This window comes from Pholcus phalangioides, unplaced genomic scaffold (genome assembly GCF_987345545.1).
Source record: "Pholcus phalangioides strain wild (caught in Gottingen) unplaced genomic scaffold, Ppha-v1.0 ptg000007l_1, whole genome shotgun sequence".
Taxonomy (NCBI): domain Eukaryota; kingdom Metazoa; phylum Arthropoda; class Arachnida; order Araneae; family Pholcidae; genus Pholcus; species Pholcus phalangioides.
In genome coordinates, this window is record NW_028301600.1 from 26,859,472 (window position 1) to 26,882,422 (window position 22,951).

General features: G+C 34.8%; 1 protein-coding gene across 3 annotated transcripts in view; it reads left to right on the top strand.

Annotated features, from left to right (window-relative positions):
* Positions 1-22,951, top strand: part of LOC149085121 (small glutamine-rich tetratricopeptide repeat-containing protein beta-like) — a 91,737-nt gene that overhangs the window by 67,211 nt on the left and 1,575 nt on the right. The window contains exons 9-10 of one of the 3 annotated variants that reach the window (XM_089232938.1): positions 16,818-16,889; positions 18,186-18,292. In XM_089232938.1, coding sequence (XP_089089064.1) covers positions 16,818-16,889; positions 18,186-18,292 — 179 coding nt within the window. Of the gene's footprint in view, positions 1-1,255; positions 3,909-16,817; positions 16,890-18,185; positions 18,293-22,951 lie in introns of those variants that run through there. The other 2 variants (XM_089232940.1, XM_089232939.1) reach the window with 2 other exon arrangements.

Sequence of the window (22,951 nt, forward strand, 5' to 3'; positions counted from 1 at the left end):
AACCACTTATAAAATCTTATGTCATTTAAAGATATATCGTCAGAATGTACCCCAAGGATATAAAATGAGGTAAAAATGAAACATTTGGCTAATAATGAACAAATATGATATTTTTCAGGGAAAAAAATGATATTTAGGCCACTTTTATCTGATTTTTTGAAAAAAACCAAAGTGGTTTTTTTAAGAAAACCAGTTGGTTAAAACCAAGGTTTAAACCATGGTTTAAACCAACGTGGTTTAAACCAAACAACCCTGGATCCAAGTGAAGAAACTTCAAGATTTTACAAATAGCGTTCAGCATCTTAAATTGCTTCATGCGGGCAGCCTTAAATTCTTATATTTGTTTGAATCTAACAAATAGAGTATGAAATGAATAAAAAATATTTTTATAGCATCAGTTCATATTATAGTTATGAAAAATATTCAATTAAAATTTGATTAATCGACCAAAAATTTTTGATTAACCAGTTAAAAATTTTATTCGATTTCCAGACCCAATATTTTCAAGGTTAGGACAACAGCTGAATATTCCCTGTATGTGATCAGTTCTGATCCTAAAAATTTCTTGGGAAAACGTCATTAGAACAGAAACAAAAGTGACAAAAAAAACTTTTGTTGCATCCGAGGTGGGTGCTTTTCATTGGAATTTATAAGCAAGGTTCATTAACATTATTCCCTATGGGAATCGGTCTGTATCACCAATTATTGATGTTATAGCCATGGTGTTATTACAACGGAGTTTGACTGTACTTACATTTGTCAGTCAGATAATGAATGGACTGGTTGCAGATCATTTTCCATTTGTGATCATCTTCCAAAACTTCCCTGGGATGACAGACTGATTATTGTCAATTTTTCAGATAAAGCAGTTGAGATTAAGCTGGCAAACAGCATTCCTATTATTCTCTCCAATTAAGTCCTTCATGATAAGTCAAAAAGTTCTGAATTTCCCAGTTTCTAAAAAGAAACACGTAGAAAGAAAAAAAGTTGTTCACTGGAAATGGCTGTATTATGTAATTTTTGCATATTCTCTGCATATTTCCAGGATTAAATTTAACTTTCATATATTCACTATTTTGCTTTTGTGTACTTTATAAGTAAATATGTGTCCAAAAATGCTTGCAAAATTCTCGGACCCAATTCTTAAATGGTATTAATTAGTTGATATTTAAATGTTACGTAAGCCTATCAGTTCGAAATCATCTATCGTAACACACAGAACCATGGTAATGTAGATTGTCTTTCTCGATTACAGTTGAATCAAATCAAAACACTACCAGTGAAGGATCAACATTTAGCAAAAGAGACTGAAAGTGATGAAGAGTTAGGTCTATTGCTAAGGAAATTGAAATTTGGTGAACCTTTAGAAGGGAAGAAAGCTGAGTACACCTTGCAGCACAGATGTATTAAGCATGGCCAAAGAGTTATTATTCCAAAGAAATTTAGGAATCAAATTCTTGAACTCCATCAGAGCATTGTTAAAATGAATGCAATTACTTGATCCTACGTCTACTGGAGGGACATTGATAGCGACATCGAAAAAGCTGCTAAAAACTCTAGATTGCTCCAGATTCAAGTCCGATCCAGTGAAAGCAAGGGTACACCATAGGGAATACCTGAGTGCTCCATGGGAGAGTATTCACGTGGATTTCACAGGTCCCATATTTGAGTATATGTTTTCGATCGTAGTCTATGCTCATTCCAAATGGATGAAAGTATACCTGATGAAATCAACCAATACGTTCAAGACAGTTGATTGCTTATGGGACTGTTTCTCTCGATTTGGACTGCCTTTAGTGTTAGTGAGTGACAATGGTTCTGAGTTCACATCACATGAGTTTGAAACATTCATGAGGAACAATGGAATAAAATACAAAATGTGTGCTCCTTTCATACCATCAGCCAACAGGAAGGCAGAGTGATACTTTCACACCTTAATCCCTTCGGGCAATGCAAAGATTTCCCAGGAACATCTGCCAAAAAGCTAGTACATTTTTGCTGAATTACAGAAAATCCCCGAGTATGACTACCATGCAAGGCTTGTTATTATTATTTCTAAAAATATGTTATTCCTAAAAAGAGAAATCCGAACTAGAATAGACTTTGTCTTGCCAAGTATCAAGAACAGGGTTCAAGAATGGGTCAGAAATGATGTTATAGGATTTTATGATGGAACTTTTGAGCCAGGAGATTGCGTGTCTGTATGAGATTACAAATTCACTAATAACAGGTGAAAGTTCAGAACCGTTCTAAACAAGAGCAGCTGGTGATCATGCTCAGCCAGTAGCAGTGGTACCTAGAGTTGCTGACAATTTTCATCAACTCCTGTTGCTGCAGACTCTGAGTTACAGATTGCTCCAGAAGAACAGACAACTGCAGCAGAGATCAGCAGCAATCTACCAATACCAGCTAAGGCACCAGCGATGACCCGCTCTACCATTCCTTTGCAACACTCCCAACGAACCAGGAAAGCTTCTGTCCAGTTGGATCTTTAATTAGTGGGGAGGAATGTGGTGTCCTTTTATAAAAAGAACTAAACTGATAAGACTGATAAAGACTGTCGCGTAGGACGTGCAATGCCACCTATTGTTATGTAAGAGAGCACCCACAGAATTCCACCCCAAACATTGATGGGATGTCTCAATCTTCTGCTCCTGCCATATAAATTCTTGTCTATCTATATATGTATATGATCAATCTAAAGTGTAATGTAATAATAAATGCTTATCCAAGAAAATACCAATGCCCATGTGTTATTATCCCTTCGGTGCACCAAAGTGTTAAAGAAATGCCACAGTTTACATAATATCAAAATGTCATGAATAAACTATGAAAAGTCTACTCTTTCAGTATGACATCCCCATGTTCACTAGGGCTACGACGACAATTAGGGCCAAAACACTCAAGTGAGACGAAAGTTTCCTGTCATCAAGGAATGTTCATCTCGAGAACACAACAGATAATGGAGCACATTTCCAGTCACTGAAGGATGAATAGAACATACATTCACCCCACAGGAAGACAACCATCACTACATGACATCAATCTTAAAGAATAATTACGGTTGACCACCTTCTAGGACTTTCATACATACTGGATGAATTGAACATACATTGACTCCACAGGAAGACAACCACCAGCCAAAAGAAGCGGGTTTTTTACTTTTGTTTGTACATTTTCAGGGCAAAACTATTGCCAAATAAATTAGGATACATATTTAAAATTAAAAAAAAAAAAAAAATCGAGTAATATTTAAAAGAGCACTTGAAATTAGAAATTATCTATTGGCTAAATTTGAATATTGTTGCTCAGCAATACCATTATAGTGATTGATGGTGTTCAAGCAACACGAGCACATATGTTCTGGCACCCCTGAATTTCGACGGACCACTAACCACCAGTATGAGGTAAAAAAAATATGTCCTGTGATACGGGACATTCAAATTCAAGAGTAAAATACATGTTATGCAGGAATGTGCCATATTTTGGATGATTTTCTTGTGGTTTTTGTCATTCTTGTTGTGCTATAGATTTGGCCAGTTTTTTTTCAAAGGAAGTATATTTGGATTTGTGCAATCTTTATTGAAATTACAAATTAAAATAATTTTCATAACTTTTTATATTATATATGATAATTATGACTAAGTATATATTTATCTGAACATATTTGTCATGTTCTAAGTTTTTATCTGTGAACTACATTTCAATTCACTGTGAATTTCCAGTAATTCTTCATTACCCACGGATTGATAATTTTTAGCAATAACTGGTGATTTCAGACTTATAGAAATGTTTTTGGTGAAAATTGCTGATGCTCTATTTTTACTGCATTTGAGCTCCCATTTCCTTTTCTGAATTCCCCATCCTCCGTTTTTCTAAATGAAATATGGTCACCAATGTCATGATGAAATCAATTTCATTGAAATATATTCTTTTTTACTGCAATTTGCAGCAGCTCTTTACTTGTTCTTTCTTCATTGGTTTCAGTAATAATTAGTGAATTTGTTGTAAATTGCATTTTTTGCCTACAATTATATCCTGTATTAAGAATCACAACTTCCCGTATTTTTCTAGTTGTGATATGGTTACCCTAAGAATGAAGGTGTAATTTTCTACACTCATGTCCATAAATTAAGGATAATTCAGAATCACACGGAAATCGAAATCTAAAGTAAAAATTTCACCTGTAGAATTATCACACACATCTGCAAGAATGATATGTAAATTTCAGGAAGCCACCAGATGATGCCGATAGTACTTCACAATGACGAGAGTGTAAGAGGGGGGTATATAAGGAATGGTGGCAAAGAAGTGGAATTGTCCACAAGAGTTCTGTAAGGCGCTCAGTGCCATAAGCGGATAGTTATGACACAAAGGACGCATGTGGATGATTTTTTACGTGGTAGAATTATCGGCCGCCTGGAATGTGGGCATACTCAGATGGAAGTATCCGAGGAACTTGGAATTGCCCAAAGTGTCATCTCTAGGCTTTGGCAACGATTCCAAGATAACGGAAATGTCAGTAGACGTTACAGTACAGGTCGCCCCCGAGTTACAACGCCGAATGAAGACCGGTATTTGGCAGTAACTGCCAAAAGAAGCAGACGGAGCACAGCATCCGACCTGTCTCGTCGGCTATCTGCAGCCACGGGTACCACAGTTTCAAGGCAAACCGTGTACAGACGTTTGGGAGATATTGGTCTATATGCTCGCAGGCCTGTCAGATGTGTTCCGCTCACGGCAACTCACTGTCGGCAGCGATTAGCCTGGAGTAGAGAACATGCAATGTGGACATCGTCACAGTGGGCTTGTGTGATGTTTTCCGACGAGTCCAGGTTTAGCTTGCAGTCTGATTCACGTCGGACTTTCATATGGAGAACGCCAGGTACCCGTTACCACCAAGACAACATCATTGAACGACACCGTTACGGTGGTGCAGCATTGCTCGTTTGGGGTGGAATTATACTGGGTTCCAGAACAGATCTGCATGTTCAAACCGGGACCATGAAAGCCCAAATTTATTGGGACATCATTCTGGAACAACATGTACGTTTGTTTAGGGGTGCCATGGGCGCAGAATTTGTGTTTATGGATGACAACGCCCGTCCTCACCGAGCAAACATAGTAAACGAATGCCTTGAATCTGAGGATATAACCCGTATGGAATGGCCAGCATTCTCACCTGACTTGAATCCGATAGAGCATGTGTGGGACACGCTTGGCCGACGAGTTGCAACCCGTCAACCACCTTCTACATGTGTGCCGGAACTTTGGAGAGCATTGCTTGCTGAGTGGAGTGATCCTCCCCAAGATCAGATCGATAATTTGATACTCAGCATGCCTAGGCGTTGTACGGACTGTATTTCACCGCATGGGAGACATACAATGTATTAACCATCATACCAACCATGTAATAGTAAGTTTTTGTAAAGGAGATATTTTTTACAATTGCTCCAGGGAGCAAAAATCATATTTTTTATGAATGGTATCATACATACACCATCGTTTTTGTTCTTTATCTTTTGTTTAATAAATGGGCTTTATGAATAAGTAACGTTTGTTTTGTTTCTGAACCTTTATTTGCCGGAGCTGGCATTATCCTCAATTTATGGACATGAGTGTATTTTAAACCATGAGGATATTACTGTACATATATATCCATTACAAGAATTCTATAATTTTTTGGGTGGTTAGAATTCAACTGCTGTATGATCAAGGACGTAATATTGCATCCAAATGCCAGTGTAGTATATTCAAACAAGTTCTCTCTATTTCCTTTCTCATCATCGCGAAGCCTTGTTGCAACCCTGTAAATAAAATTGTTTTTACCTCTAATGTATCCCACTATACAGGTGCTGCTAGCACATTTCAAATACCCGGAATTTCAGAAGAGAACACAAAACATAAAATTTGCTAGTGCATAAAATGCTAGTTTACCAAATTTTGTTAGTGCCAAGAAGAAAAAAATTACAAAGAAAAAACCTCTCCAACTTTTCTTCCCCCCCCCCCTGCCGTCTATCATGATCGCACAATCTTGGAAATTAGTTTTACTACTTTGAAGTACAAACAAAGTAATTTACTGTACTGTATTGTATCGGTATAACCTGTGTGTTGTTGAAGAATAAGATGACAAGATATCTAGTTGCATCCCTAAATGAAGGACTGTATGCCAAATTTTCCAATTTTGGGGAGTTTTTTCCTGTGGGTTACATACCTGAAATTATGTTGCCTAATCTACTGTCAGACCAGACACGACCCAGGCTCTGTCCCTCCCGGGATATAAGCCTTTTACCAGTGTGGGTTGGTGCCTAATCTACCGGCATTCAAAGACTGCATCTATGTGCAGTAAATTTGCTTCGCTTTTACAAGATTACAAATGCACATTTTTTCATAAAATTGTAAAGAATTGGAATGTACGTTCGATTTGTAAAACATTTTCCTAGATCATGGGGAAAAATAGAGAACTGATTCTGTAAAAAAACTGCCTTGAATATCCAATTTTGTCATTTAGCCGCTATGCTGTCATCATCGTTTCGTATCACAAAAATCAGGGGTGTGTACGCAGAATCAGCCTTTGGAGGGCACAAGGATTTCTTCCACAAAAATTGTGGGTCACTAACAAGGCAAATTCCAGCCTCCAGGTTGATTAGAAAGGTGCATCTCGGTACCTAATTTTTTACATGTATGATAATTGAATTGAAATCTTGAGCAGTACAAAATTATTGGAAATTATGTGAGCATGTCTGCTAGCATGGAAAAGTCCCAAAGTCCCATAAAAGGCAATGAATACCACCACCACCGAAAAGAATGCTTGGTGCCATGACCTTTTGCTGGCGCCTAAATTTTTTTCCCAACTTGTCAGCCCTGGTCAAGAACACTCAAAAAAATTTTAATTTAACAGATAGAGTATAAGCATTTTTTTCTAATATTTTAATTTTCTACAAAAATATTAAAAAATTATTTTTAATTTTTGATCTTGAGAGGGAGGTCTGGTCCCCATATGGTCTTTGAATTTCGCCTTTGACGAAAATCTGTGCTTGGAATTTGCGATTGTGCAGTGGTAATAGACTAAATATGATTTTCTAAGGTTTTCGAATTTTGAGTTGGCTATCCTCCCTTTGAAAAAAAAACTGTTGCCACGATGATCACACAAACCTACAACACAAATATAGGGTGTTCTAAAGTTGACCAACAACTCTGAGGGTTGTTAGTAGACATCAAGAGGAACAAAAATTACAATGGAACATGGTGTTGCAAACCACGTTGAGAGGGTGAAAATCGCAAAAAATGCATGCAGGCTCTGAGTACAGTGGAGACAAAAGGTGGATGTCAGTTGATTGTTGAATGCGTTAGTGGGTTTGCTCACCATATCTGACATAAGCAGCGTCACGAAACGCATGCGATGGGGTAGGATCATGCATTGCGGATGACATCAAAAGCATACCTGGTATCTTCAGGCACACCCATGAATCGTTTTTACATTGTTGTAGACTGTGCAATGACATCAGCGGCCACGACTTCCAACAAGTCTTGTAATAATTAATCAAATAAATCTTTTTGTAGTTGTACTTTTTGTCGTTCCAGAGTGACATTGAAACCTACATGTATTTTTCGCAATTTTCACCCTCAATGTGGTTTGCGACACCATGTTCCATTGTAATTTTTGTTCCTCTTGATGTCTACTAACAACCCTCTGAGTTTGTTGGTCCAATTTTAGAACACCCTATATATATACATCAAGTTTCAAATTCACACATTAACTATTTGAAGGATATATGGCACCATCTACTAAACACAAAACATGCCAAATGCTGGATACACACACAAGCACACTGTTAAGTTTCACCAATACAGTAATGCTCTGACATAGCACCCATATTCAGGCGTGGAAAATATGTGGCAGTTAAGGTTGGTAGATCAGAGATGCTGACCATCAGGGAGGGAAAAGAATCATTCCACTAGGTAATCGCTTTATGAGTATTTATAAAAAGTCAGAATCAGAGTACAGCAACATCTCCACTATATACATATAAGAGTGAAAGGGAACAGGTGAGTGAGGGTGAAAAGAGAAATCTACTTCATACCTACTCTCTTATCTGTAAGTATTATAAATAAAACAGACAGTATATATATAGTGTAATAGATAAGTATGTGTCTTATACTTATTTATTATACTTTTTTCCTTTCATTTGTTTTTTTATTACTTTTTCTCACATGCAGTTAGGTTAGGACAAGGTAAACATATTTATCGCCAATTCATCAAACAGATTATCTGAATTTCTTGTCAATCACTTGTAAGCAGGGTTGTTGATTTTTTTTATATTTAAAAAAAAAAAAATTGATTTATTTGATTTAAATCATTATTTTTTTTTATTTTATTGATTTTTTTTAAACAAAATATATAAAATATACATATTACTAACACACTAGTCATTAATCTATACTTTCTTCAAAGAATATAAAATTAGAGAAATTTTAACTTTATTTTTTAAAAGTAATTATTTTTGTAAGTAAAAAAATAAAAGTAAACTAAAGATAATCGTAGAAAAAAAAAAAAGTGAAATATATCGGAGAACATATTTTATTAAGAAAAGGGAAAAAAACATTCTTGAATAGATATCTTACAGCAAGTATTAAATAATTTTACCATATGTGAATAATTGTTCATTTGCTTCATTAGAAACACTAGTTTGGATGCTTTGTTTACTCTTAATCTGTTTCGCTATTTGGAATGAACTGAACCTTGAAAAAATCTTTTCAACACAGGCATCAATGATTTTATGTAGTTAGCATGTTCACAAATCACATATCGCTCTTTGTAATTATATCTTTACCCAAAACATTATAAAAACTATTCACCACTCCAAATCAGGCATTGTATCAACAACCTTAGGGTGAAAAAAAAAACAATTTTTTAGCATGAAAAACGGTTCCAACTTTCCCAAAAACTTTAATGTAATTGCCAGGAAACCAGAGCCACATTTTTGTTGATAAATTCAAGATCCTTATTTCTCTCGTCTTTTGTGACATAAATTCCCTATTAGAAGTTAACACTAATGAGTTTAGAATAAATGCAGCAAAGTGTGCATCTGTTGATAGTTCATATATATTTTTATACTCTGATGACAAGACCTTTTTATTTTTTGATGTTGATGTTTCTTTTATCTTCAATTGCAGCTTTTTCCATGCTGATACAAATTCAGCTATGTGTTCCTTTGTACAAAATCATTAATTTTGACTATTGGTTTCAGAATTGCAATTATGTCCTTGACATTTCTTTTTGAATCAATATTTAAGATTTTACTAGAGATGTTACCGAGATCTGTGGTCTTCACAAACTTGGGTAACAACTGACAAATTTTTAACATAAGATTCAAGAGAATCACAATAAGTATTCCATCATACCTTTGCAGGAAAACCAATGCACTTCCACCTTGCACATGGTATCATGCTTTTGAAAAATGATTGCGGAAGTATCTAAATATACTTGTAACATACTTTGTTACATCAGTTTTAACCAAATCTTTGGCTAGCAAGTTTAAAATGTGGGCACTGTACCGATATGTAAGTCCCTAAAATCCAAGCTCTTCATCCAGAGTCTTTCTGGAAGAAACCATATTTGCAGTTATTGTCTGTAACAAAACTTGATATTTTACATTTGAAGTTTTCTTCTGTTGACCTCACAGAACTAAAAACCACATTTGCTGAATAATTTCCAGCATGTGATAAGCTGGATGTGTCGATAGTATGAACATGGATGGCTTTACCACACCGTTTGATAACACAGAATTTATACATTATGTATATCCATCCATCTATCGCCATGCAATTTTTGATTTTCTAAGTCAACTTTACATTCTCTAACTTCATCATTGTAAATCTTGGGTAACCATTTATCAGCTAAATTGGTACGACTATGGTATCTCTGATATTTGATATACCAGAGATGCCATTGACACGTTAAATACCCGGAATTTCGGAAAAGGATGTGTAAAAAATTTATTCACGCATCCTTTCCTAGTTCTAAGAAAAAAGTAGAGAGAAAAATCTTCAACTTTTTCCACCATGATCGCACGACCTTGAAAAAGTGGTTTTACTACTTTGTACACTACTGTATTGATATACACGCGGGTTGTTGAAGAATAAGATGAGGGATATTTGTGGTTGCTTCCTTGAATGAGGGGCCATGTACAGCAGTTTCAAATTTCGGATTTTTATTACCCTGCAGATTTTCTTCTGCAGGGCTATATACGGGAAATTATGGTACTTTCGCAACTATCGGCTGGCATTCAAAGACTGCATTTATACGGCGTAAATTCATCTTGTCCTACAATATTGCGAATGCACATTTTTTTTTTTTTTAAATCGTAAAGGATGGGAATGCCCGTTCAAATTGTAAAACCTTCCCGATATCGTAGAAAAAACCGAATCTGTAAAAACTTGACCTTGAATATCCACAGTTTTATCATCTAGCTGCTATGTGGTAGTCACCGTTTCGCATCGCAGAAATCATGGGTGTGTAAGGAGAATCGGCTTTTGGAGGGGCACAAGGATCTAATTCTTCACAGATAGTGTAAAAGAAGTTATTTTATTCAAATATTGTAATTCTCTACAAAAATATTTTTAATTTTTGATCTCAGGGGGGGGGGGGGGGGAAGGAAAGGAAGAGGCCCCTTATAATTTTGCCCCCAAATTTTGCTTTTGGTGAAAATCCATGTTTGGAACTTGCGATTGCGCAATGGTAATCGGCTAAAAATGTGATTTTCTAAAGATTTTGAGTTGGCTATTCCTTTGAAAAAACTTCTGGTTGCCACGGCAATCACACAGACCTACAACACAAATATGCGTATATTGAACTTCAAATGCACGCATTACCAGTTTGGAGAATAGATCCAGGGTCGCAACTGGGAGGGGCAGGCAGGCCTAGTGTCCTGGGCTCTGGACTGGAGGGGGGCACCAAATTCTCCCTTTATAACTGCTTCTACATTACATGGGTGTGCCAAAATGTGTACTTGCCCCATTTGAGAAAGTATCTAGTTGCGGCGCTAGATAGATGGCACACTGTTAAGTTTCTCAGACACAAATCTGACATAGCTCCTATATTCAGGTGTTAAAATATGTGGCAGTTAAATGGCGACAGATCAGAATGGCGGACCATCAGGGAAGGAAAATAAAATAATTTTACCAGGATAACTAAAGTATGAATAGGGAATGAGAAGATAAGTGTCTGAGAGAGAGAATCTGATTTGCTTTAAATTTCATCAGAAGATATTGAAAATGCTAAGATATTTTTAACAAAATGTAAAATCAATCAGAAGGGAATTTTATACATTGATTATTAGTAAATATATAAATGTCTGCCTTCAACTGTTAATTAAAGTGGATCCTGCTTATAACGTTTTTCAAAAACCGTCATAAAAAACGTAATAAATAGGAAAACACTTTAAACAGGAAATCGCTATGAGTATTACTTGTTGTTAGCACCATGAAAATAAGTTGTATCAAGTGGAGAAACATTCTAAATGGGAGAAACGTTATAAGCAGGATCAACTGTATATTTGTTTTAGATTTATTACATGTGCGAGCTGCATAAATAATTTTATTCAATTACAACAGATAACTTTTCATATAAAAAAAATTTGATTTAAATCACTACAACCCTGCTTGTAAGCAAGGGGGTTAATTACCAAATCTATTTGTGGACCACCTGTGCCATCAACATGAACCACAGGTTGAGAAATTCTGGCTTAGATATTTGAATTTGAAAATCACTGAGAATGAGGGAAAGAACTGCATAAACTAATGGCCAAGCTCATTCTACCCGAAGAGAGATGCCACTCTGCTATTCATAAAACTTTTCAACTTGGCGACTTCTGCCATTTGGTGGCAGTGTGAGCAAATGTGAGCTTTTACCTGAGTTAGTTCTGATTGTGGCATGTATGGTTTCATTCAATGCACACGAGTTGTAAGGAAAAAGGTTTGTTCCCTTTGTAGCATCGCTTATCCAGCAAGTGAGAGGACATGGGTTCGATTTCCCACAGAGGCAGTTGAATTTTATTTCCTGAATTCATCTTTGCATTAGCCAGCTGTTGAAACTTTTGTAAATTCATTCTACTCTTCATATGCTGTTCTTTCCTTTATTTTAAGTGATTTTCAAATTTGAATATCTCAGTACACATTACACTTAAAAACGTGGAACTTTTTTTGTTGGGCTTTTGAAAGACTGGACAATAACTTTCTAATTTGTTTTTTTATAACAGGGTGACAGAATGAAAAGTTAATTTTTTAATTTTAATAACTATAAACCCCTTACAATATGAATGACATATCTGAGGTCTACATGTTATTTGAATACTTTTTCTGATTGGACGTATTCTTCTAGGATCAACAGTTTGCAAGTTATTCCAAGATAAAAGCACTTTCCTATGCACCTTGTGCACAGCCTTTAGTAAAATAAATTACTTATCTTAAATGGGGATGTTATTTAATACTTTTTCTAGCAGAAAGTGTGGTTTCTATAACCAATGGTTCAAGGAATAAAGGGTGTATAAAGACTTGGCTTTACACCCTGTATATATGTTGGTTTGAGTTTTAGCATGTGTCAAAGTTACAGCAGGGGTGCTTTTATTCTGATGATGGGCACAAATAGTGCTTGCAACTTGAAAGGATAAAAGACCTTCCTTTTGCCATAATATTAAAATTTAGTAATGGATGACTATATTCATTTATACATTGATTATTAGTAAATATATAAATGTCTGCCTTCAACTGTTAATTAAAGTGGATCCTGCTTATAACGTTTTTCAAAAACCGTCATAAAAAACGTAATAAATAGGAAAACAGTTTAAACAGGAAATCGCTATGAGTATTACTTGTTGTTAGCACCATGAAAATAAGTTGTATCAAGTGGAGAAACATTCTAAATGGGAGAAACGTTATAAGCAGGATCAACTGTATATTTGTTTTAGATTTATTACATGTGCGAGCTGCATAAATAATTTTATTCAATTACAACAGATAACTTTTCATATAAAAAAAATTTGATTTAAATCACTACAACCCTGCTTGTAAGCAAGGGGGTTAATTACCAAATCTATTTGTGGACCACCTGTGCCATCAACATGAACCACAGGTTGAGAAATTCTGGCTTAGATATTTGAATTTGAAAATCACTGAGAATGAGGGAAAGAACTGCATAAACTAATGGCCAAGCTCATTCTACCCGAAGAGAGATGCCACTCTGCTATTCATAAAACTTTTCAACTTGGCGACTTCTGCCATTTGGTGGCAGTGTGAGCAAATGTGAGCTTTTACCTGAGTTAGTTCTGATTGTGGCATGTATGGTTTCATTCAATGCACACGAGTTGTAAGGAAAAAGGTTTGTTCCCTTTGTAGCATCGCTTATCCAGCAAGTGAGAGGACATGGGTTCGATTTCCCACAGAGGCAGTTGAATTTTATTTCCTGAATTCATCTTTGCATTAGCCAGCTGTTGAAACTTTTGTAAATTCATTCTACTCTTCATATGCTGTTCTTTCCTTTATTTTAAGTGATTTTCAAATTTGAATATCTCAGTACACATTACACTTAAAAACGTGGAACTTTTTTTGTTGGGCTTTTGAAAGACTGGACAATAACTTTCTAATTTGTTTTTTTATAACAGGGTGACAGAATGAAAAGTTAATTTTTTAATTTTAATAACTATAAACCCCTTACAATATGAATGACATATCTGAGGTCTACATGTTATTTGAATACTTTTTCTGATTGGACGTATTCTTCTAGGATCAACAGTTTGCAAGTTATTCCAAGATAAAAGCACTTTCCTATGCACCTTGTGCACAGCCTTTAGTAAAATAAATTACTTATCTTAAATGGGGATGTTATTTAATACTTTTTCTAGCAGAAAGTGTGGTTTCTATAACCAATGGTTCAAGGAATAAAGGGTGTATAAAGACTTGGCTTTACACCCTGTATATATGTTGGTTTGAGTTTTAGCATGTGTCAAAGTTACAGCAGGGGTGCTTTTATTCTGATGATGGGCACAAATAGTGCTTGCAACTTGAAAGGATAAAAGACCTTCCTTTTGCCATAATATTAAAATTTAGTAATGGATGACTATATTCAAGGGAGTACGTTGAAGTGAAACTTCTTTAGCGAGACCCCTAAAGCAGAATACTTTACATTGTTCTGCAACAAGCCCTCGGCTGACTGGAAATGTTCTGTGGTAAAGATTGCACTTTTTCATAAAATTCTTCCAGATTGTTCTGCAATAGCACTGATTGTTTGATGTACGTCACAGATTTTGGCATATTCTGCTTTGGGAAGAGAGACATAGCTGTGAAATTCTGTGAAAAAAGAAACATCAAAAAAAGAAAAACTTTCTTCAAAACTGGTTCCCTGTAATAATTGGTGTGTGATTAAGTTTAGAGAAGCGGGTGGATATGTTAAGAGAGACTTGGCCATGTAAGGTAAAGAAAATAAAATTAGTTCAGTGGAGGGGAAGTGTATTCAGTAATAAAGCCTTACTTATGCTAACCCAGAGTTGCATGTACTCCGAGGGCGCGGTAGCCCAGGTCAGTAAGATACTCGCCTAAAGTACCAAAGGATGTTTAGAGGTATCGCGAGTTCGATACCCGGTTCGTCCTTGTCAGAAAACTTTCCTGACACAGGGGTACAACAAAAATGGCGACATGACCGCAGCAAAAATTGCTACCGCAGGGAGTCCCCCATCGAGGGGTTAGCGCACCAACCTCTCGACGAGTATAAAAAAAACAAGCCTGCCGTTCGGAATCGGCAATAAATTGTAGGTCCCGGTCTGATTAGCCCTCATGTGCAGAAAATGACAGTGGTGCGACAAAAATTATCAAATGAGCATGTACTCCGAGTTGAGATATTTTGTGAAAAGTGTACATGCCTCAAATTCAAGTATAATCACTGGCTGATTGCTGAATTGATAGCTATTTTAAAGTTATAACCAATAATTGTTTGGTTGAACAAAACAGTATTGTTGTGGCATCTACCATATTTTTAAGACTACTACTTCTTTATCGCACACCAACTCTGGTCATATATCGCCATACAGCAATTTCCAACCAGTGGAGTTGAGGGGAAATGAAGGTTCCATCCATCGGCAGTTGCCCCAGGCTTGGTAGGTAAAGAACTTGCTTCTGACGTTCTGTGGCCGGATTCAAACCCTTGGACCTTGATGGTAACCTTCACAGTAGAAGACGAGCATCCTACTACTGTGCCACTCGAGCGTTTTTTGTTTTTTTTAATATTGCTCACAGGATTTGTCTCATACTTTAAATCCAACGTCACCACCAGCCTTCAAAGCAAATTGGTTTATGTGATGCTCATCAATGATGATTCACCAGGTTGGTTTCACTTATTACATAACTTCAGGGTATCGTGCTTTGTATTTTTGTGAATATTTTTTTTCCTGCATAAGTGCGGAAGCATTTTCTATATTAAGTACGAGTGAGGATTACAGCTAGTGGCAATATAATGAAATTAGACATCAACAGGTAGCGTATCTGTTTCCATAATTATGGGAATTGTGAGAAATATCTAAAATAATAATAATAATGAAAAACCGAGCTTAATTTTAGAAGTTATTCCAGAGCTATTGATAATTTTGACTTGTTAAAAAGGATAATACAGCACTTATTATAAATTGAAAATTGATGAAACATTATAATAAAAATTAGAGATTAAAATGATTGAAAATTCATAAATAAAACAACTAATTAACAAAAACAAAGCATTAATGAGAGAAATAGTTCCAGAATTGATGAAAACTTAGAATTTGTGAAAGGCATAATTTCAGAATTACTGAAAACTCATAACTTTTGAGCTCTCTGTTTGATTCAGGGCCCTGGGCTAGACACAGAGATCCCAACGTATGAGATTCAAATTTTTTGTTATTGAGATCCCAATGTAGCGTCAAAGCAGGAGTTGCAGTGGGTACTCAAGGTCAGTCTCGCCACAGAGAGCAACAGGTCTAAAAGTCTGGTTTGATTTTATTTACATTTTTATGTCATACCTTGCTGTAATTGGATTGTTTTCTGTAGCGTGGTATTTAAATAAATAAAATAGGACAAAATCCTCTATCATTGCACTTCACTCATAGTTAGAAAAATTGATGGCAGATCTACACATAACAAGCATTACACAGAAACAAACTTTAAGTTAGATTCACAATGCAGACACACACATTCCAACATGTACCAATTTGTAAGAAGTTCCACAGAGGAATATGAACGAGTTGCATCCAGAATTCAAAATACCATATATAAAGTTAGAACTGAGCGCGCACGCACACAAGTGCATTTACATCTTCGACACCTCTTGATCCCAATTTATTTGGCTTAGATCAGTGAGGTCAAAATCATGCCTTCACTTGCACCATTTCGCAAGTTTTTCAAAAGTTCATAAGATTTCCAAGAGCATCAAATGGCCGTTTTACCTGTAATAATGTGATATTAGAAATCGAGTTTTTATATCTCATTTCAACTGGCACAAACAAAACACTTTAGAAGTTAGTTATGTGGTTTAACAACCTAAAAGTTTCACTTCTATCGCGCGAGATTCTCACTGTTTTTTTTTTACAAGGTTCAGACCTTCCTAAAGTGTCATCCCATTGCGGACCAAAAAAAAAAGACTTAATAAATGGGGTAAATTAATAATGAGTAAGCTTAATTTTGCTGGCATGAACGTTTAAAAACTGGTGTTATATGTGTGGTGACCTTGAAAGCGATTGACATTATACTGAGGCTTTACAGTGTTATCTGTTTTAGCTTTTATTGTTTCAATTTAGAATGTCAAGCATGATGTCTGCATCGGCCAATGAAAGTGGAAATGTAGGAGGCATAGAGTCTTTGTTCAATGTGTAAGTATGATTATTTATCTTTTGTTCATACATTTATTTTATTTGAGTGAATGAATGTATTTTATTTTTTTTAATATGTTATATTAGAATTATCAATCAATCAACAATTATTTATACAGTGAGAGGAAGGAGAAAAAACCTGCCAAGAAGCCGATTTGGCTCTTACGGGCAATCACAAAATTATAAAATATGATACTTGGCAGCAGTTATAGAAAATAGTAATAATTGTAGCAAATGAAAGGGGAAAAACAGAAAAATACTATATGTAAATTTGACTGTGGCAGTTGTGATGGGAACAATATCAGTGGGCAACTTTTTTTTTTGAAATTTTTGCAAGAATAAAATAAATAATAATAAAAAAATTGTTATAAAGTTGATTGGAATTAATTCAATAAAAGTAACCTGTAAAACTTTGGCAGAGTAACAGTTTAAATGTAAGGGGTGTTTAGGTGAATATTCTAAAAGAATATTCTATGTAAGTGATAGCAAAGAGGTAGTTATTTTCTTAAGGATCAGTAGAGAAGCTGAGTTCTGATTAATTTCATGGTAAATTGTTATAGAAACAAGATAGGTGAAGTGTTTTTTTTTTTAGATTGTTTGAAATTAAAAAAAATAATTATGAGCTTTTGACAGAGTTGTGTTTTTATGTTGTGTGATTGCCGCTTTATGCACATTATAACATTTTTTCTCACTTTGACTAAAATGTTTTACTTGTGTTTAAACAACAAAATTTCATTATACAATAGGACTGCAATTATCTGAACTAACCTGAACCAGACCTACCTCGAATAACAGAAAACTCTTGATAATACAGATCTTGAATGTTTATGTTTAATGAGATTAAAACTCAAAAATGACAAAAATTACAATTATAATAATTCAAGTCAGTGTTTAATGCAATTAAAAGATCAAATAAATACAGTGTATAAAGTTACGTTAAGTACTGCACTGCCCCAAAGCAGAATGTTTTGCAATGTTCTGCAACGAGCCCTCAGCTGACTGAAAATGTTCTACGGTAAAAATTCACATATACATAATAGCATTTTTCTACACTTTCCTTAAAATTCTTCCAGATTGTTCTGCAACGTACGTCGCACATTTCAGCATATTCTTCTTTGGGGCTGCACCGTATGCATTACGCACCTCAAAAAGTGCTCATACTTTTACTTAAAATAAATTGATGAATACTACCTTGGGTAACCCAAAACTTTATTAATTGAAGCTTGGATAATTGCAGCCTTGCTGTATTTGAATTGCTAATTAGCATTCTTATTTTATTATTCTGATTTTTGTTAGAGGATTACAGTTGTTCCAACAGATACAAACATCAAACCCTGAACTCATTGAACAGCTTCAAGAGCAATTATCATCAGGAATTCAGCAGTTGCAGAATGACAATGCTGGTAAAAAATGGAATTATTATACAGGGAGGTAACCATCAACTGCCCAATAATTACATACATGATTGCTTGTGAAAAACTAATATGGAAAAGTGTTTTCAGTTTTTTGATCTGACCTATAAATTAATGAGTTATAGCCCTTTAAAAATTGATGACATTTCGAATTCCTGCCAAATTCACCAAACGTATAATTTGGTGTTTTGGAAAATGCTAAAAATGTATTAACCCTTACACAGAAATCCAGAAAATGAAAGATATAAAAATCTCTTCTTTTTTTTTTCCCCCTCGAACTTTTCAAGAAAGAGAGAGAAACTTTTTTTACAAGTCAATCAGAATATTTTCTTTGCATCTCACAATTCCAGCTTTACGGAGGTTATAGATAAGTTGAAAAATTGAATTTTCTGGATGTTAAATGCTGAAGCTGATATAGTGTTGGTTAGCGCACTTGCCCAGTATGCAAAGGGAACCAGGTTTGATTCCCAGAGGAGACAAATCACTTTTCTTTCCAAATATCAGTTTCGACATAACATCCAGAAAATTCAATTTCTCAGCATATTTCAGGCCGAAAAATACCATCTCTTTATAGATAAGTGTTAGTCATTTTGTTTTATTCTCCAGAAAGTACTGTATTTTTTTTGTTATAATTTCTAATTTGATGTCATTTAGCATATTGTGACATGCACCTTATATTAGGTGAGTGTTGGGGATCAGCCTTGCAAGTAGCAAGGCTTTACAGTCGATGCAGGGTTCCCAGCAACCTGGAAAGTCAGTGAATCAGAAAATGGTCAGGTAAAATGTTAAATATTTGTCAAAAGTCAGGGAAAATTCTTAAAATTTGGAAAAATTCAGGGAAAATCTGAAGGGGAAAAAATTAAAAGGGGATGAATTCCCATTCCAGTGGTTGGTCTTCACTTTTTCCCCCATAGAAGATTATCTCTTTCAGATCCTCTGGGAGAGAATAAGGAAGCCTTATCAACAATCTTTATCTGCATTTTCCTCTGGATCCCCTACTGAGACACGTTGGTGTACCTGAGCAAAATGTCTTATCAGTTGAAGGGTGAGATTTTACATATATATATGTATATATATACTGGGAAATCAATGCTAGTCAAGGTCACTGAACCTGCTTTTTCAGTAAATGGATGAAGGAGGTCTAAGGAGAAGACCCTCTTTTTCATTGTCCATTGTTGAAAACAAAGCCAATACCAGCTCTAATTTCTTTTTTATCTCTTCTGAGAAAATGGTTTATCCTCTTTTTTTTGCTGCCTCTGTATAGTGGGCAATTCAAATATATCAAGATGGGGGGGGGGGGTGTTATACCTGTGGGATGTATGGAAGGCTGTTGGATGGGATGAAACAACTCCTCAGTGGTATATATTTTTTGCTTATAGAATTCTTCTCCTTGCTACACACAGACATTACAAGATACCACAAATGGGTAAAATTGAAAGAGAATTGTTTTCTCTGAATTTTTTTAGTAAGAGATGGGTTGAAAATTATGTTTTTGGGAAAAGCTATAGACATTTTTGACAATGTGAAATTTATATAGAAGAACAAGTCTCTTTGAGATAAGCCTGTTACCTCTGTTGGCCTGGCAGTAAAAAATACTCCATTAAGTGTGAGATGAGTTTTTTTAAGACTGTCCCTCCAGTGTACAAGTTATTTCTAAAAAGATTTCAAAGCTTCAAACATTTTGCTCTTTTTTTTGTTTGAAGCTCTTTTCAAGATCTCATGTGAAAACTTATTGCAAGATTGGAATCATAAATTAGAGGCTGCAGCTTCCGCAAAAAAACTTCTTGAAATTGATCTGGATTGGGAAGCCGCCCCTGATTTTAATTTTCCTGAATAATCAGTCAACATGGCTTTTTTTTATCTCACACCCTTAAAATGCTCTTTCGCACCCCTGGTTAAGAACCACGTATTTTAAGTTTTGTGACTCTGATGTTACCCAATAGCATTAAATTGTGTCTTCTGTATCTTTAGGACATGTAGAGGCATAAACAGTGTTTACAAAGCTGTAAAGAGGTAGAAATAAAAGTGTTTCATTTATCGAAAATTATGACACTGGCATTGAACAGTAAAATGTAAACAAAACCCTTTAAAAAAGATGGACGGTGCAGTAAAATCATCCAGTTCACCTGGACTTATTTACATTAGACCCTGTAACTTACAGATTTTGCTCTGATTTTGGAAGTGTTCGCGAAGGAACATCATTTGTAAAAAAATTTGCATGTCTTCATAATGTGCTGTGCTTCAACAATGAACGATGTCTAAGGACAACTATACATGTTTAAACCAATTTAAAATAAAATAAAAAAAATATTCAATAATAAATTAAGGATTTTTTCGGTTTTTACTATATAAGCATCATAATCTTGCCTGAAGGCCCCCTCCACCCCTTGCGTACTCCGGTGGTAACAAGAAGAGTAGCAGCAAGAAAATTTCCGGATATAAGAATCAACCACCTATAAGAATCAAAATGGCTGAAAAAAACATGATTCTTATAAGCGGCGGCTACTGTAGATCTCATTTGGCTAGCAATTTAGAAATCTGGTGATAAATCTGCCAACATAGTGGACGAAGCTAACACGTAATTACACGCAAGCTATATACGTAATAACAAGGTTATAATATCACACTACATGGAGAGAAAAATTCCAATCTGGAAAGAAGAAGGCCGAACTTGGCTTCTAATGGGATTGAATATTTCAGTAAATTTTCAAGACGTCACAACCTGCTGCTGGCGGAGAAGTATACTTTCGTTCAGAGTGTAGCACATAACTGACCGTTAGAAAAATGACACGTCAAAAAATTTCAAAACCTTTATAACTCACTTAGTATTTGTCCGATCCAAAAATGGAAAACACTTTTCTGTATTAGTTTTTCAAAAAAAATCATGTATGTTGTAGAAATCGCGCATGAATCACCCACATATTGGGTGGTCAATAGTTACCACCCTGTATATGTTGCACAGAATATGGTAGTATTAATCATTGTATAATGATAGTATCATTTTTCAAATTAAATCGCCCACAAATGAGCCTGCAAAAAAAACTGATTTAAAATAAAGTTTAAACTGAATTTAAAAAAATGTAATATGTCTTGAAGCGTTAATCACAAATTATAATGATAATAATAAAGAATACACAAAGTAATAAAGCATTAGTTTAATTTAAAGTTATTGAATGACATAAAACATAATTATTAGACGCTGCATTCATGAAAAAAAAGAGTATTTCCACAATAATGAAATTTAAGTACATTTATCAGTCATGTACACAATTATGAGTGAAATTGCAAGGACATCCAAAAAAGAAACAGTTTTTGATACATTAATATTTTTCTGGAATTAGGACACAAATATAGGACATTTTCATCTCCACTATTTTTACAGTAGCGTAGCAGTGCTACTTTATGGAAATCATTTTTTTTACATCGCTAGGTAGCAAACCAATAAAAATATACCCTCTTTACAACTACCTCATTAGTAGAAAAAATGCCACTGGGTACAGAGCTCCAAGAAAGAGAAATTTGTGAAATTTGGCTATTTCATGGCACTAGCATTTCTAAAATATAATAGCAAATAAAATTGGAAGTTCATATGGGCATAACCATAATTATTAATTATGTTAATTAAAAATTTAATTAATTAGAAATTTAGATTAATTACAAAGAAAAACATGCAAAACTTTCCAAACAGAGTTAATACTCATTTTCGTAAAAAAAAATTTCCAGTCAAATTTTTAAAAAATTCAAGGTAATTTTTTTAATTGAAAATTTGATATAAATTATAATTCACGAAAAAATAATTATAATTATTATCATAATATCATAATTGTAGGTATTTAATTATAAATTTTTTTGTTTTCAAATGTTCATGCTTTTCAAATAAAGTTGAAGGAAAAATGAAACACAATCAAGGAATGCAAGATTTCCCTTTTCTGCAATGTCACTATCTGAAAACATTACCTTAAAAAATTTTTTATCATCTTTGAATCATTATAGAATAAGTGGAACATCACTAATTGCAATGCCCACAAGATTTTTAATCCTTGAATATTTGTTGTCTTTGTGACATAATTAGTCAAAGATGTAGTTGTGTGTGTGGTTTTGCTACATCATAATTCTTTGCAGTTGGCTTGCACTCTGCATTCGCTAGAACCAAAACGTTTAGTAGCCTGAGTGCCCGGGGGGCACTCAAAAACTCGATCACAAAAATTTTTTCCGAAATCTTTTTTTTAATCAATTAAGAAAAAGTTCTATTTCCCCCCCCCCCCCGCCCCAGGCAGGTTCTGAATTCTCCGAGCATAATATAATTCCATGTCAGTCTTTCCATGCAGAATAGAGAAATCACATCTACATACTGTTCATAAAACATAAGTTTCCTTTCGTGGATGGTATCAGTGATTGATAATCTTGGGTATATGGACTCTTAAAAGCTTTATATAACTTAGTTTTATATTTTCTTTCTGAAAACATATTTAATCGGAGGAAACAATTTGAAAAACTTCAAAATACAAAGCTGCTGACGAAAAAACTTGTGTTTACCGCACAGCTGGTAATGGAATACAATAATGATTATACAGGAATTTCGGCAACCAAGGTCATGCCCCTGATAAATGATTGCTGATAAACGCTACGTAAACAAAGTCACGTCTTTGG